This window comes from Arvicanthis niloticus, chromosome 28 (assembly GCF_011762505.2).
Source record: "Arvicanthis niloticus isolate mArvNil1 chromosome 28, mArvNil1.pat.X, whole genome shotgun sequence".
Taxonomy (NCBI): domain Eukaryota; kingdom Metazoa; phylum Chordata; class Mammalia; order Rodentia; family Muridae; genus Arvicanthis; species Arvicanthis niloticus.
The window spans coordinates 13,253,017-13,268,923 of record NC_133436.1 but is presented as its reverse complement, the minus strand read 5'-3'; the positions used below and the strand labels follow the sequence as shown (position 1 = coordinate 13,268,923).

The window sequence follows — 15,907 nt, the reverse complement described above, 5'->3', positions numbered from 1 at the left end:
AGGTTCTGAGGTCAGACTCGGGCCCTAGGGCTTACAAGCCAAGCACTTTCCCAACAGAGCCATCTCCCCTGCCCTAGATTTAAAAAAAAAAAAAAAGAGTGGCTAATGAAACAAAGAAAAAACAATGAAAAGAACCGGGGAAATTGGGAAACAAATCAAGAAGAAAAAAAGCTTATGTGTCAGGTGTCGAAGGCGGTCAAGGAGACAGAAAGTGATGACATCCAGCAAATTGAAAATGGGGTTCATTTCAGCAGATTCCATTTGGAACCTTTTTTTTTTTTTTTTTTTTTTTTTTTTTTTTTGGAAATAGCATAGTATCAAAACATGGATTGTTGTTATTTCTAAGACTCGGTAGCTCCCAGTAGCCAACACTGGGCACAGAATTCTACCCTTTTGTGAAATGTCTGTAACATATAGTTAGAAAATAGCAAAGGAAATGGAAGCAGAAAGGCATAGGTCTGCCTTCTCTCCTCCCCAACTCCCTTTGACTAATGGGTCTCCCCTCCAAAGCCAGTTCACAGGCCTGGTCTTGTAAGAAGTCTCTCTAGTAGTGGCAAGCTGTGCGGTTACCATACCTGGTACCGCTTTGTACTATACCAGATGAATATCATTTTATTTAACAACTTCTGTTGCCATTGCTGATTGACTGCTAAATCTTTTTTGGTGAGCTACTTGAAAACAGGCTGTTTTTAGTCACTTTTACACTTCCAGTTTTTTCCCTCGCATCTGCACTCGACACATAGTTGATGATAAATTAGTGCCAGGAAAGAATGCACCAGAGAGGCAGCTCTGTGAAGAAAATCTCAGCATGGAGGGTTGGGCTCTTAGTGGAGGGATTCCTCACATCTCCATCAACTTGCTGACTAGGATGGCAAACTTCAGGATAGAGAAGGATTATTAGAGTCAGATAGACACAGTGAACGTTTATAAACGCAAGCAACATGGCTTAATGAGGGAATTGCTAAAAAAAAAAAGATGTGATTTAATTCATTTCTGAATGAGCTTGAAATATTTTCAATGAGATAATCAAATTTGTATGAATGGCTGCAGTTTTCACTTATTACACTTATGGCTCCGTGGGTGGATGCACACGCAAACACACACACGCACATGCCCACGTGCATGAAAGTCAGAGCACAATTATCGTGGGAAATGGTTTCCTCTTTCCATCATGTGTGTTTCTGGGACCAAACTCAGGTTTTCAGGCTTGGCAGCAAGCACCTTTTCTCCTGAGATATCTCCTGAGATATCTCCCTCGCCAAATGATTATAATTTTAACTGATCAACTTGATTAAATTCATATATTTAAATTCATTGTCTTGCTTTTTGTATGATATTATTGTTATTGGAGAACTTTAATTAAAGTGCTACTTAGAGCTAAAGTCCTTTTTTTAAAAAAAAAAATGTGTTCAAAATGCAAGTTCAACAAGATGAAAAGTAATTGACAATGAACACTCAAAGCGGGTAATTAGGAAGAAATGATTCAGCATAAGTCATGGCAGCATTAGTCAGGGGATCGTGGGAAAGGATATGGAATAACAACGAGACGAAATGCAACAAAACCAAACGATAAAGGAGGAAGGACGATATACTGATTTCCTTAATTTATTTATTGGGATGTGTGTACCTGTGTATCTGTGTGTGTTTCTGTGTGAGTATCTGTGTGTGCATGTGGGCACACGTGTGGAAGAGAAGAAGGGGGCACACACCATAGCACACCTGTGGAGGTCAGAGGACAACTTTCTGGTTGGTTCTCTTCTCCTGTGGGTTCCAGGAATCAAACTCATGTCAGTCTTACATACAAAGTGGTTTTACCCACTGAGTATCTCACTCTAGCCAGTTAACTTTGAGCTCAACTCAAGTACCAGGTCTTCAGCAGAATCTCCCCTAACTGGAGTACACGGAGCAATAATCCTACCGCCCCGCTATCCTGTCCTCTCTCCTGGGCACTTCATAGTTTTATCTTCTTCACAATACTTATTGCTACTTGAGGACATTTCTTTGAATGATTAACTTGTTGCCCCTCTTCAACTAACCACTTAATGAAACTGATCCTCAAAGGAGCAACACAGTGTCCTCGACAGGACCTAGTAGGTGGCAGGTACACAAAATTATGTCTCAGCTGCCTGATAGACAAGTGCATCAATAGAAGCAAAGAATACAATGTAAAGGAATATAGTCTTGCTTTCTGAGACATGGTCTCACTGTGTAGTCCAGGCTAGCCTTCAACTTGGATTTCTCTTGCCTCTGTGCCTGAGAGCTGGGATTGCAGGCATGTGACGTCATGCTCAGACGAAAGCAATATCCTTCGTAAAATATAAACATCTTAAAATTTCTACCTACAATATAGTCAGGTTTACTTCTTTGGAATTTGGTTTTCTCATTTTTAAAATTAAGCCAAGGGTTTTGAGAATCATATTAAACTACTCTTCTTAAGGAATATGCAAAGTCTTGCACAAGGGAGTATCACTCTACTCTACGACTTGGAAAAATGACTCAGGAGCTAAGAGTGCACTGCTCTTGCAGAAGAATAGACTAGTTCCCAATACTCATATCAGGCAGCTCACTTATTGTAACTTTAGTTCCAGGAGATCTGATGTCCTCTACTGGCCTGCAAGGGTGATGTACTCATGTGTGCACACCCACCTACACTTAATTAAAAAATACCCCCCCCTCCAGGGTCTTATTATATAGCTCTGGCTGTCCTAGAACTTGCTATGTAGACCAGGGTGACCTTGAATTCAGAGAAACCCACCTGCCTCTGCCTCCCAAGTACTGAGATTAATAGTATGCACCACTATAACTGGCCAATATTTTTTTTTTGAGGAGTGCCTGGGGAATCTTGGAGAGTGTGGACGATAACAACAACCCACTTTTCCACCTATCCATGCACTCAAGTTCCAACGTGTGCTAGGCAGACCTGTAAACATCACAAACAAAAAAACATGGTGAACACAGCTTCTAACTTTAATGATTTGGCAACTAGAGGTCTAGAAAAACGGCTCAGAGGTTAAGAGTATCTATTACTCTTACACGGGATGCCAGTTCAGTTCCCAGCATCCACGTGACCTCGAAGGCTACTTCAAGCATGTGTTATGTGTACATAGACTCAGGCATACATGCTACACATAAAAACATGTTCTTAACAAATGCCGTTATTATATAAATAACACAGACACCTAAAGCCCCAAGTACAAGGTCAGCCATCATAACAGCATGAAAAGGCGTAAATAAAGTGTTTCAGAAATGCAGAGAGAGTGCAGAATAGGGACCAAGTGGAATTATACACATGTATGCAAATACCACAGTGAACCCATTACTGCAGATGCCAACTAGGAGGACTAATACAAATAACAAAATCCAAAAGCAACAACCAAAGAAAAAATCAAAAACAAAAAAAAAATTTAAAAACCAATAAACTAGAGGAACAAATCTGTCCTGGCTTAGAAAGCAGGGATGCTTTGGCGAAGGGATCCATACCTGAATCGGACTGAATACTCCATGTCTATGGAAGGGAAGTGGCATGTGAACCAGGCTTCCTATAACTAGAAACTCCCTGCAGGTATGGAAGGGAAACTTGAAAGACTCAGGGCAAAGCAGACATTTTCCTGGGCGAAGGACAGAGGAAGAATTGGTGACAAGAATGTCACAACAAATGTGGAATTGCCATGGCCTTGAGTAAAAGGCCAGAGAGTAGGGCCATCGTTGGTGGTATATGTTTTGAATCTTAGCACTTGGGAGAAAGAGGTAGGCAGAGCTCTGTGAGTTCGAGTCCAGCCTGCTGTACATGGTGAGCTCTAGGCAAATCAGTATTATTAAAGGCACCTTTTGAGGGTCATTTTAAAGAAAGGGTAGACTAGAAACTGGGAGAGAAAGAGCCTGTTGTTTCAGTGACTCAGGCAAGAGCTAATGAGGGGGTTGGAGTTGGCCAGTGAGAGAAGATAGGAAGAGGTAGTGGGAGAGCCGCCATGCTGGCAGGCTGTGAAAATGAACTGTTAAAGCAAGAGACAAAAATACATAATACCAAGTTTTAGCAAAGTTTGAAAATTGGTTCACTTTCTAAACATAAAGCTTACAATCTTTTATATCCTGGGTAGAAAAATGGTTTTTCCTTTTCCTTTACCCTTATTTCTTGTGTGTGTGTGTGTGTGTGTGTGTGTGTGTGTGTGTGTATGAATGTGTGTGTATGTGTGTATATGTGTGTGTGTATATATACATATATATATATATATACATATATACGTATATATACATATATATATATATATATATATATATATAGAGAGAGAGAGAGAGAGAGAGAGAGAGAGAGAGAGAGGAGAGAACATAGGTTTAGATTTATATATTATATTTACTGGTAAGTCTTCCTACAATTACCCACCACTTGCAAGCATCTGTACCATTTTGTATAGTGAATATTGACCACGTGGCATTTGATAGACAGCTATTCAAGCCATAGCCTGTTTAAATGAAATCTGTATTTCTAAAATTATCCTACACTTTTTGTTCAGTTTTTAACTTCCTCCCCTACCCCTGCCCAGTAAGCCTCTTTTCAGAGTTTATTTTTACTTCCTGCTACTTTGGCTTGCTACTTTAGATAGCTTGTTTCAACATTCTGGGAGACATAAAGGAATTGTTCTTCTGAAAAACATCGAACTGTGAGGCCCAAACCATTCTGTTAAAATAATCTGCCGGAGCTGCCTGAAGCTGGGGTTATAAATATTTATCCCCCTTCATATCTGATTCAACTCTTGGTGGTCTACATTCAGAGCACTCTCAAGTCTCAACCATCTCACTTCTCCAAGGGCCTGAGTGCGACCCAGAAAGCCTCTCCCTGACAAACTAGGTTTCTTCCATGTGCCAGCCAGTGTCTCCTTTTAAGCTCCAAACTGACTTCACGACCCTTCTGTTCATATTTAATTGCTCCCTAGTCACTCAGGATGGAGCATCAAAAGTCTTCCATGGCCCACAAGCCCCATAGAGGAAGGCTACCGTTATCCTAGTGCTACTTCCTCTTGGTCTCCGTCAGACTCGTGCTCACTCCGGAGATATCTTGGCATCACTTCTCACCAACGTGATCTCTGTTTTCTCTGGTGGGAGACTCCTTCTCAGTGGGTCACCCAGCTGACCTAAAGTTCCTCTTTGGTCCACCTTTCCTCAGATCTAACCTGCGTGGGACCCATTCTGATCATCCATGCTTCCTAGCGGGTACCACAGCCCACTCTCTAGCTCCCACTCCCCCAGACTCCTCGTTCATCCTCTACTTCTGCCTGCCACAGTAGATCATCCACCTATGGCGGTCACTGGCATCAATCTCTTTGAACAGGACGTTTCATCCCACAGAGAATGTGAACCATTCATTGATGGATCCCAAGGTCTAAGAAGGGGATTGGTTCATAACTTAAATCAATCAGCATCTCAGGGCAGGTTATCAGGCAGTGCCTTTAAAATTAGACTTGGAAGAAGAAAATACATGGTGAAAGCTTTAGCGGTAATAATAGCTCTTAGAACACTTAATGACTTAGGACACTGGGAAACGTGAAATGAAACGTGGGTTTCTTTTATACTCTTTGAGGAATTGAAGAAATTTAAATAATGAGATCCACAAGTTATCTTTCAAAATGAAATATAATGAACCTCCGTCTATTTTTAAGCCTTTTAAATAAGCCTGGGGGGAGGAGAACTATCATTTCTTTAAGAATCAGGTCATGTTGTGGCTGGTAACATTGTTCCCTGAACAAGGCACTTGCCATTCAAGCTTAAGGGTATAATTCAGAAATCTGGCTCCCACATAAAATGTTTGCATGGTGGCAAGCAAGCATATATAACACTGGTACCGGGAGACTCACTGGATCTTCCTGGCTAGCCAGCCTAGGTTCTCATGTGGAATCCCAAGGTTGGTTCCTGAAGAATGACACTTGGGGTTAACCTTAGTGTTCATATGCACGTGCCCCACACATAGAAACACGAAGCAGAGAGTGGATCCCCTCCCACTGCCATTCCTGTGAGGCCTTTTCAGTTGGAAAGAATAGAATCTAAAACTCTTCCTCTCTCCCTTGAGCTCCTAGAATGCACTGTGTTCCCTTGTGGAATTCAGCCCATTGAGATTCCCCACTAGGACCCGAAGTCCAAACCCTCAGGTACTGAAAATTAGAATGATCTTTACTTTCTAGGGGTAGGAAAAGCTAGACACTGAATTAATTATTCCAAACCTTGAAAGTTTTTGAGACAACTTTCCAGAATAATATCATTTTATTATGTTCAGTTCAGCTTCGTGAAATAAAAAGTCACTGCCCAACTGTTAAAAAATAATACGTGGAAAAATTTTTATCAACCCCCTGCATTTCTATATCTGATCATGGCTAGCCTGTATCATCCTGAGTGAAACAATAACTTGATTTATGCCCTGGATGAAAGTTAGCCAGATTTTTCTTTTGCTTTCAATTCATTTGTTTAAATAGAAAGCCCAGTTTTATTTTAAACCAAGTGCCTTATATGTCTGGGTTTTTTTTTTTTTTTTTTTTTTAGAAACAAGAGAAAACAAAAACAAAATCTGCCTGGGAAATCTGTGAGCAGAAGGTACGTTCTCTGTTACTAGGGGGGAAACATCTAACTATTCAACATTTGTCCTAGTTTTCTTTTGGTTGCTGCAATAAACAACATGACCAATGACAACTTGGGCACAGTTTGCTTGGTTGGCTAGTCAATCCATCATCAAGAGATGCCAAAGAAGAAACTCAAGGCAGAAACCAAAGCAGAGGCCACAAAGAAACACTGGATTTGCTCTCTGTGTCTTGCTCAGCGTACTTTCTTATACCACCTAGACTAGCTATCAGCCTAGGGATGGTACCACCCACAGTGGACTGAACCGGCTCCTAACCAACAAAATGCCCCCACAGAATTGCCTGCAAGCAACCTGATATATGTATTTTCTTAGATGGAGATTCTCTTCTCAGATAACAGTAGCTTGTATTAAGTTGATAGAACACTAACAAAGACAACATTTGGCTGACAATTTTTATCATCTGTTACTTTAGAAAATACCTATCAAAAGACTTACAACCTCTTAGGAAACAACATTTAAGGGCTGGGTAGGCAGTTCAGTTGGTAGTGTGCTTGTCCTGGGTTCACTCCCTAGCACTACACAAAAAAACAAGTCTGGTGGTGCACATCTGCAGTTACAGTAATCAACATTAGGGGGTGGGGGGTGGACAGAGACAAAAAGTTTCAAATCATGGTTGGCAATACAGAAAGTTAAAGGTCAGCTTGAGTCACTTGAGACACTGCCTCAAAAAAGACGGGCAAACACATTTGATTAATGAATTGGGGGGGGGGGGAGTAGAGACTCTTCTAAGTCTGTTAACCTAACTTTTAGGTCTCATAAGTTTCTCATGTTTAAATGTGCCGTGCTGGACTTTACACCTATGGAAGGGCAAGCGTCGTGGTGTAGTTCCAAAAAGGTTTCCTCTGTCAGGAAACCAAAACAGTAAGATCAACTTCCTTATAACCTTGGGAAGCAATTCAAAACCAGAAATAAAACAAACAAACAAACAAAAACAGACACTAGATCCAATATAAGTGATGAATAAATCTGACACATTAAAACCCATGGCCAGTCATTTATTAAAAGAAGCCATGGAAGTATTTAAATAATAAGTGAGAACAGCTCCCTTTTAGCTGACAAGCACACATGACAAATACATGTTATTTCCAACACGGAGAGTCACAAACTGGAGAATACCATCACCGAGAATGAGGAAGAGGAAGAAGAGGCCAAAAACTAAAAAACATCTAACAGACACCAAGAGAAAATACAAATGGCTCTAACCATGGGAAGGGGTTTGGCCTCACTAGTAATCAGTAACAAGCAAGTAAAACACTGGTGTTTCTCAAGGTTGAGGATTAAATGATCCTGTAAAGCTATAAATTTGCCTAGTGGTATAGGTCAGATGTAAAGCACATGTTAGCATGCAGGAGGTCCTGAGTTCAACCAATTAACCCAAAACAATAATATTACTAGTGACCTATTAATTAATTTTTTAAAATCTATATACCCAACGACCCCTGTAGAGAATCTGCATCCATACATCCAAACACGAAGTAACTCTCCAAAGCCTTGGCATCCAAGAAGACCTGAACTTCCAACGCACTTTGAACTGTTCTTTGGAAAACCACGTGCCAGACCACATGCAACCTCACTGAGCTGAGCCCAGCTGACATCTCAGCTTGCTGATTGTTTTGCTTTTCATGCTCTGTATTTAATATCACTTTAAAGTTCATCTCTTGCATCGTTGTATCACAGGCACCTGGGCAATGCACTTGACATTCCTTCTGAGAATAAGTAGGGTATAATTAATACACAGTGCCAAGTGAGTCTCTGCAGGCGTTGGCCTGCCACTCAAAGCCCTTTGCATCTCCATGCGTCTACTGAGTGTGATCCGGTCCATCTGTGGGTTATTAACAAGATTGTCATCCCCGTGGGTTGCTATGGAGAAGGCTTAGTCTAAGTCAGCGCCCTGAGTCAGCAGCCTGACTTGCTCTTTGGAAGGCACCTTAACTTTGTCCATCCTAAAAAATGTATTAGCCAAGGTAAGTAATCTGTGTATAACTGGAAGGAGGGACGTCCACACAAAGGATTAGTGACCAACAGACTACTCACATCTACACGTTCCACAGGAGAGGATGTTGCGGAAGCGTGCGGAGGGGGTGGTGTCTCCGCGGCTGTTTCAGGATCTTCCTGCTCACTCTCACTGTAACATTCTAAAACCGGAAGAAAGATGCTTCAGGTTCCAGGGCTCCCAGCATTTATTCCATAATGAATTAGCAAAGGTTTTTTTTTTTTTTTTCCCTCCATCTGCCTATTGCAATGTCAATCTAATTCAAAAGGCAAGCATCCGAAAAGGGGAAAAAAATATAAAAGAAGTAGAAAGCAAGAACTCTATGGCACTACCTTGTTGAAAAGAAATTCAAGGGCTGGGAGAAGCAAGTGGTCCCCATGGTGGCTTCTGCAGCTAGAGAGCACCCAGCGTGCAAGATGGGGTCAGGGGGCTATTATAACTCAGAAAAAAACTTTTAAAATACCTTTAAAATGTGTGAGTCATTTTAACCCAGTCAGCGATGAAGATGGGAATCAGAAGGAACCTTGGGAGCTGAGTCTGACTGATAACTCACTCATGGCTGGTACCCAAACAGCAAAAGGAGGGACTTGCCTAAGTATAGTGCTGCACCATAAAAATGGAGATTCCCTAGACTGATGCTGAAAGATGAAGCTTTAGAGCTTTAGAGACAATATCACACAAGGTCTTTAAAGGCCAGAGTAGAGTAAGAACGCTACACTGCTATGCCTGCGGACTGGAGACTAGCGTAACTGTCCTCTAAGACCACCACCCAGCAGCCGATGGAAACAGATACAAGACCCACAGCCAAACATTAGACAGAGATTGGGAGTCTTTTGGAAGGAGTTAGGGGAAGAAAGGAGATCAGGTCTCCACAGAAAGACCAATAGAGTCAACTAACCTGGACCCTGGGGGTGGGGGGCTCCACTGAACCACCAACCAAAGAACAAGCATGGGCTGGACCTAGCCCCTCCCCCTCCTTGCACATACATAGCAGATGTACAGCTTAGTCTTCATGTGGGTCCCCCAACAACTGGAGGAGGTGCTGTACCTGAATCTGTTGCCTGCCTGTTGCCTTCCTTTAACTGGGCCACCTTGTCTGGCCTCAGTGGGAGAGGATGTACCTAGTCTGGCAGTGACTTGATGAGCCAGTGTAGGGTGATACCCAGGGGGGGACTCCCTTTTCTCAGAGGAGGAGAGGGGATATGGGGAAGGGGGTGTTTGAGGGGGCATCAGGAGGAGGGGGCTGCAACTGGGATGTAAAGTTGGTTAATTAATTAATTAATCAAACAGAGTCTTCTATACAGGTCTGTCTCCCCCAGTTGATAACAATGGAAGGTTACCTCATAGAAAAGAGGACCAACAAGTTAGATGGCAATTGCACAGGATTGTAATGAACTTCGCTTATTGGTTCAAATTTACCACATTTTCATTTCCAAATTCAAGATTTTGTAACTAAGCATACAAATTTTTCCTTACAGTCACTGAGTGTCCCATAATGTAAGCATTTCAGACACCAGAATCTGTCGGCGGCCCTGGCACCTGCAGCCTCTATTCCCCACACTAATGGCTAAATAATGTTATGAAGATGTATGCGCCTGTGGCTTGTGCAGCCCCAAAAGGAACAGAGTGGAGGGGAGGGGAGGGGGGATGGTGTGTCTCTCAGGCTGATCTTCAAGTTCAGAGAACGATTTCAAGGTAGCTAATGTCAACACCCAGCTGGTGGAAAGGTTAAATTGTCGTAGGATATGGTGGGATGAGATGTATCTGACGAGACGGTGACACACGCAGGCCCATGAGTAAGAACTCCATAAGGAGGGCACTACACATTTGCATTGGCAGGTGCTGGAGTAGCAGTAAAGCCTGCAGCTGCTCAAGTGTGGGTGAAGTGTGAAGTCACTCCGAGCAGGCATGGGAAACCAGGCTCCATGGTGAGGCTGTGTGAAGATGGTTTTCTGTCCCTCTGAGATCATTTCAAATGCCAGACTCTTTCCCCCGGTATGTGCCTATACATAGAACGAGTTGTCTCTTCCTTCACCCTGATTCATTCTAGCCTAATATTCTTGCCAAAATTTCAGAAATATAAAAATAGAATATACCTTCATCCTTTGCGGTGGGTTCCTGGTGGGTCACGGCAAATCCAAGTTTGTTTAGCCACCTAAGATTCAAATGGAAAGTAAATGTTTGAACAGTCAGCTGGACCCCTGATCCACTCCCCTTAGACCCTGAACCTGCTTCCTGTATCATATTTTGCATAAAATTCAGTCCTATTTCTACACTGAGTATTTCCTAAAGCATCATGAGTTTGAGACACGGAGACCTAAGATTTCTGGTTTCACAATACTGGGCTTTCCAAGGGTCTACATTATAAAAGAAGTGGGGTGAGACATTATCCAGTGGTTAAAGAAGAAAGCTAAGAAAGGTATTCTAATACATGAACAAATATGTCTTCCTTAGTAATTATGTATTTTAAGCCTTTGTATTTCAAGCTACTGGTCATCCAGTTCAGCCACTTGACCATCAAAGCTGTATCTCTTTAATTTTTTCAAATTTATTGTCATTATACATGTGCATTATACATGTGGAAGCCAGGAGACAACTTTCGGGACTCAGGTCTCTCATTGTCCCTGTAAGTGGTTTCCAGGTGTTAAACTCGGGGAATGGGGTTTGCCTGGGAAGCTGTTTTCCCCACAGAGCAGTTCCGGCCATCTGTCATTTAAATAATGTCAATTGATTTCAGAAAAAAAAATATCCATAACATTCATTCTTAAGTCAGAAAAACTTTTACATTGCTCAGAAGACAATCTGACTAGAACACAGAAGAGATCACTAAAGGGTGGGAATGTTTACGTTCTAAACTCTTCCTGGGAGGTAAAACTTGGCAATGTATTGATTTATTTCCTATTGATTTATGTATTGATTTATGTATTGATTTATTTCCTATTGCAATAAGTCTAGATAAATCTTAACAAACTCAAAGTCTGTTTTTAATTCTAGGCCATTGCTATGCCTCCTCAAGATTTCAGTTAGGAACATATTATAAAAATAAAAATACTTTAAAAATTAAGAAACAAAGCATGCCTGTTTCATATATTCCTATTTACACAATCTAATATTTGAAGGGGAAATGTCCTTTGGGTACAGTAGCTGCCTAGGGGACCATTTCCCAAGTGTTTCTGGTTTTCTGTTTGTGTTTTCAAATAGACTGTATTTCATATTCCTGGGTTTGTTTTTTTTTTTTTTTTTTTTTTTGAGAAACCAGCACGTTCAATGATGACTTAAGTTAATATCAAAATAATAGCAATGGTTCTACATATTTGTTGACTCTTTACACTTTTCTTTCAGTCCTGTTCTGCATCATGATACTCAGCTTGCTGCACTGGCACCAAGGCACAAACACCACACTGTCCCAAATCTACAGCTGTCAACTTCTCAGAAATTCCTACCCAATCTTCAACCTTGCTATACTCATTATTTAAATATATGCTATATATTTATTATATATTACATGCTATATATTATATATAATATAGTATATTATATATTATATACAATATATATTACATGTTTATTATATATTATATATTATATATTATATGTTATATATTGTATATTACATATCACATGTTATATATGATATGTAATATATGATATATGTTATACATTTATTATGTATTACATATTATACATTATGTAACATATATCATATTATTATATATTATATGATATATGTTATACATTATATGTTATGTTATATATAACTATATATTTTAAATTTTTGTATTAGACAAGATGAGAATCTCTACAAGATGGGTAATGAGCCCAGTGTCCTTAAAGATGTTCACTTTAGTTCCACAATAGACTCAAGTTCTCTAACAGCCACTAGGTTGGACCAACACTAAGGCACAGACCATGCTGTAGGTAGGCAAGAATGTTTATCTAGTCACTAAATGATAACAGATAAGATAAAAGAACAGGGTCAGAGCACACAAGGGCTATTGAAGATGTGTGGAAATGTCTCCACTTTGGATCACACACACTGCTCATTTGAATACTGTATAACCTAGATATGGGGAGGTATTTTTCACTGAAGAACCAGCGGGCATTGGAAATGCTATTTGTGTCTAAGAAAAGAATGGAAAATAAAAATCTGAATCAATTGTTGAGCTAAACATGAAAATAGAGATAGTTTTGAGCAGGCACCTTGATGATATCGTTCAAATTTTAAATATGTACCTTCTTTGCCTAGTAATTCTGTGAATATCTGTTTGGACAGGAAAAAAAGCACACATTTATGTAGAAAAATATAAGGCTTATAACAGTAGAAAGAAAAAAAGCCCTGTGCTAATTGTTAATTGTTGAAGTTTGGTCTTTTGCTACATATTGTAAGCTAAATACTGGTCCCCAAGATCTGGTTGCCTCGGGGGTAAAGATATCCTCATGTACACTGAGTGATGCTATGTAATCTTGCTACTTAATTTTAAACTATTGGTTGAATAAATATGCCTTCAGTCTGTATCTAGGCAGAAGAGAGGTAGGCAGGGCTTTGGTTCCTAGGCTTGGGGTCTGGTAGGAAGGGGGAATTGGAGAGAGAAGAAGATGCTATGGAGTAAGGGATTGGAAGAATTGGCCTTGAGGGCTGGCCAGTCAGAGTAAGAGCAGCCCAGGTGGAACATGGCAAGTTACATCTTAGAGTTATTTACAGGAAAGTAGACAAAATAGCCATAGAGGGTTGATATCTGCCTAACTCTAAATGCTGATAAAAGCTTATTACAAATTTAAAAGCTTTGAATCTTTTATCTGGGAATTGAATGATCAAAGACAGGGTAGAAACTCCCCCAACTAATATTAATTATTACTATAACAGTTAATAATTATCCATTAATAAGAAACTGGTAAATAATGATCTGGATTATATGAATACTGTGTTATAATGAAGCTAATAAAGATATTCATAAAGGGACTTGTAATGATTCAGAAAAAGCTATTATGAACAAACTGTTAATAGGAAAAAAGTACAGGGCCATATGTTTGGCCTGCCCTAATTTTCTATAAAACTGAAGCATTCACACCTTTGCATGAACTGGTGCACACAGTGTGAAGAGGGAAAAGCATCAGACTGTCAAATGTGGATCACCCACAGGAAGAAGCTGAATGGAAGGCGGGAAGAGTCAAAAAGCCCGTGTGTTTCTATTTCTGTGTCATTTGTTTTTTACAAGATGTTTTATGTATTTCCTAACAAACATTTAAGATTATAGAGTAGGAGACTTGGGAGATGATTTTTTGGATAAAGTCTTTGCCACATAAGCATGGCATTTAGATTCCCAGTAAGAGGTAAGCAGTGGCATTAGTCGATATCCTCAACACTGGGGTAGGTGGGCAGAGACAGGTAGATCCATGATGGGGCTTACTGGCTACACAGTTCACCCAAAGTGATGAAGTCCGTGTTCAGTAAGAAATAATGTCTTACAAAGTAAGGTATAGTTAACAGAGAAGGCACCCAGGGTTGACCACCATCCTCCACACTTACACACACAAACATACATGGACATGCACGCATATGTGCACACATATGAACATGTGTGCTACACAAAAGTTTAAGGCATATGTTCTAAATCAGATAAAATACACTATATTTCATGGTTCACTTTAAGAAGACCAACAGTTTAAAGTTTATACCCACCAAAAGTTGTAGTTAGCCAAAGAGTTGAATGACTGAAATCTGAAATCACTGCCCATCCTCCCCACACTTCTTCCCTGCCCACCAACTCATTTCTAGCTGCATTAGTGACTAGTTTAAACAGGCTACATCAAGAGAAAAGGAAGAGTTTCAAGTGTCATTAAAAATAAATCTCTGAACCGGGCAGTGGTGGCACAGGCCTTTAATCCCAGCACTTGGGAGGCAGAGGCAGGCGGATTTCTGAGTTTGAGGCCAACCTGGTCTACAGAGTGAGTTCCAGGACAGCCAGAACTACACAGAGAAACCCTGTCTCGAAAAAAGAAAGAAAGAAAGGAAGGAAGGAAGGAAGGAAGGAAGGAAGGAAGGAAGAAAGAAAGAAAGAAAGAAAGAAAGAAAGAAAGAAAGAAAGAAAGAAAGAAAGAAAGAAATCTATCTATCTATCTATCTATCTCTAGGTATCATCTACATAATCTTGTAGGGAAAGGACAAACCTATTGATCCTTGTTGGCTATTGGAAGTATTGCATTAAAAATAACAAAACCCAGTAATGGCTGTGATGATTAGCTTCATAAAGTTGACACAAGCTGGAATCATCAGGGCAGAACATCTCATTGAGGGCATTGCCTACATCAGGTTGGGCTTGTCTCTGGGGCATTGTCTTCATTGTTATTGATGTAGAAACACCCATCATAGTGAAAAGCGCCATTCCCCTGGCTCTAGTCCTGAACTGTATAAGAATGAAGAACACTAGCTAAGCACAAGCAAGGATCCAGGCACTTATTCTCTCTGCTCTTGACTGCAGATATGATGCTTGGAGTTCCTTCTACTACAATAACAGACTGTAACCTAGAATTTTAAGCGTAATAAACCTTTTCTTCCCTACACTGCTTTTTGTCAGCATCTTTTAGGATGAAGTAGAAGTGAAACTGAGACAACAGATTTTCAGATATAAGAAATCATCATGCATCCAGGCGCAGATGAAATGGACTGTGTCATCATGAGTAGCGAAGTGAGCAATTTAAGGACTATGATTAAAATTATCCTTTAAAGTATAAAGATAACTGGAGATGTTCAAAATGAGGGCCCAGGATACAAGAAATTCAAATTTCAACTTAAGTCTTGTTCATTAGTTAGGAAACGATACATTACACAGACTGGCAGTAAGATTTGACCTTGATTGTGGTTGACAGGTATTGAACTACTAGCCTATGAGATAAAGGTATCTATCTATCAATAAAATGCACAGGAGACCTGCCAGTAAGTAGCAATCTATGAATGGGGCGGAGAGCCTGAAGATAAAGAGTAAAGATGGAAACAAAAGCTGAGCCAGTGGGAAACAAGAACAGGGAGTAAGTAACCTTGATGTGTGACTTAAAGTGCCTGAAACACAATGGATCCCAATAATCTCCTAAGAGTCTAACCTTCTCTTGAGAGGAACTGTATTCTGCTGTGTAGGAGTCACTCACCAGGCAACAAAGCCCTCCAAAGGACTATTTCTCTGGGATGTTCTCTCTCACCACACCCTCGTTGAGAAGATGAAAACTACTTTGAAAAGATTAGCCCCAGGATGGGTGGGAAAGATGCTAACAGGTAAAACGGAAGATACACAAAG

At 40.4% G+C, this 15,907-nt stretch overlaps 1 protein-coding gene across 4 annotated transcripts in view; it reads right to left on the bottom strand.

Moving 5' to 3' along the window:
• The window catches only part of Ipcef1 (interaction protein for cytohesin exchange factors 1), a 158,217-nt gene that overhangs the window by 34,068 nt on the left and 108,242 nt on the right, over nucleotides 1-15,907 (bottom strand). For all 4 annotated transcript variants that reach the window (XM_076926735.1, XM_076926737.1, XM_076926734.1 and 1 more), the window contains exons 8-9: nucleotides 10,715-10,773; nucleotides 8,660-8,760 (exon numbers count right to left, since the gene is read on the bottom strand). In XM_076926735.1, the coding sequence (XP_076782850.1) occupies nucleotides 8,660-8,760; nucleotides 10,715-10,773 (160 nt within the window). The remainder of the gene's footprint in view (nucleotides 1-8,659; nucleotides 8,761-10,714; nucleotides 10,774-15,907) is intronic.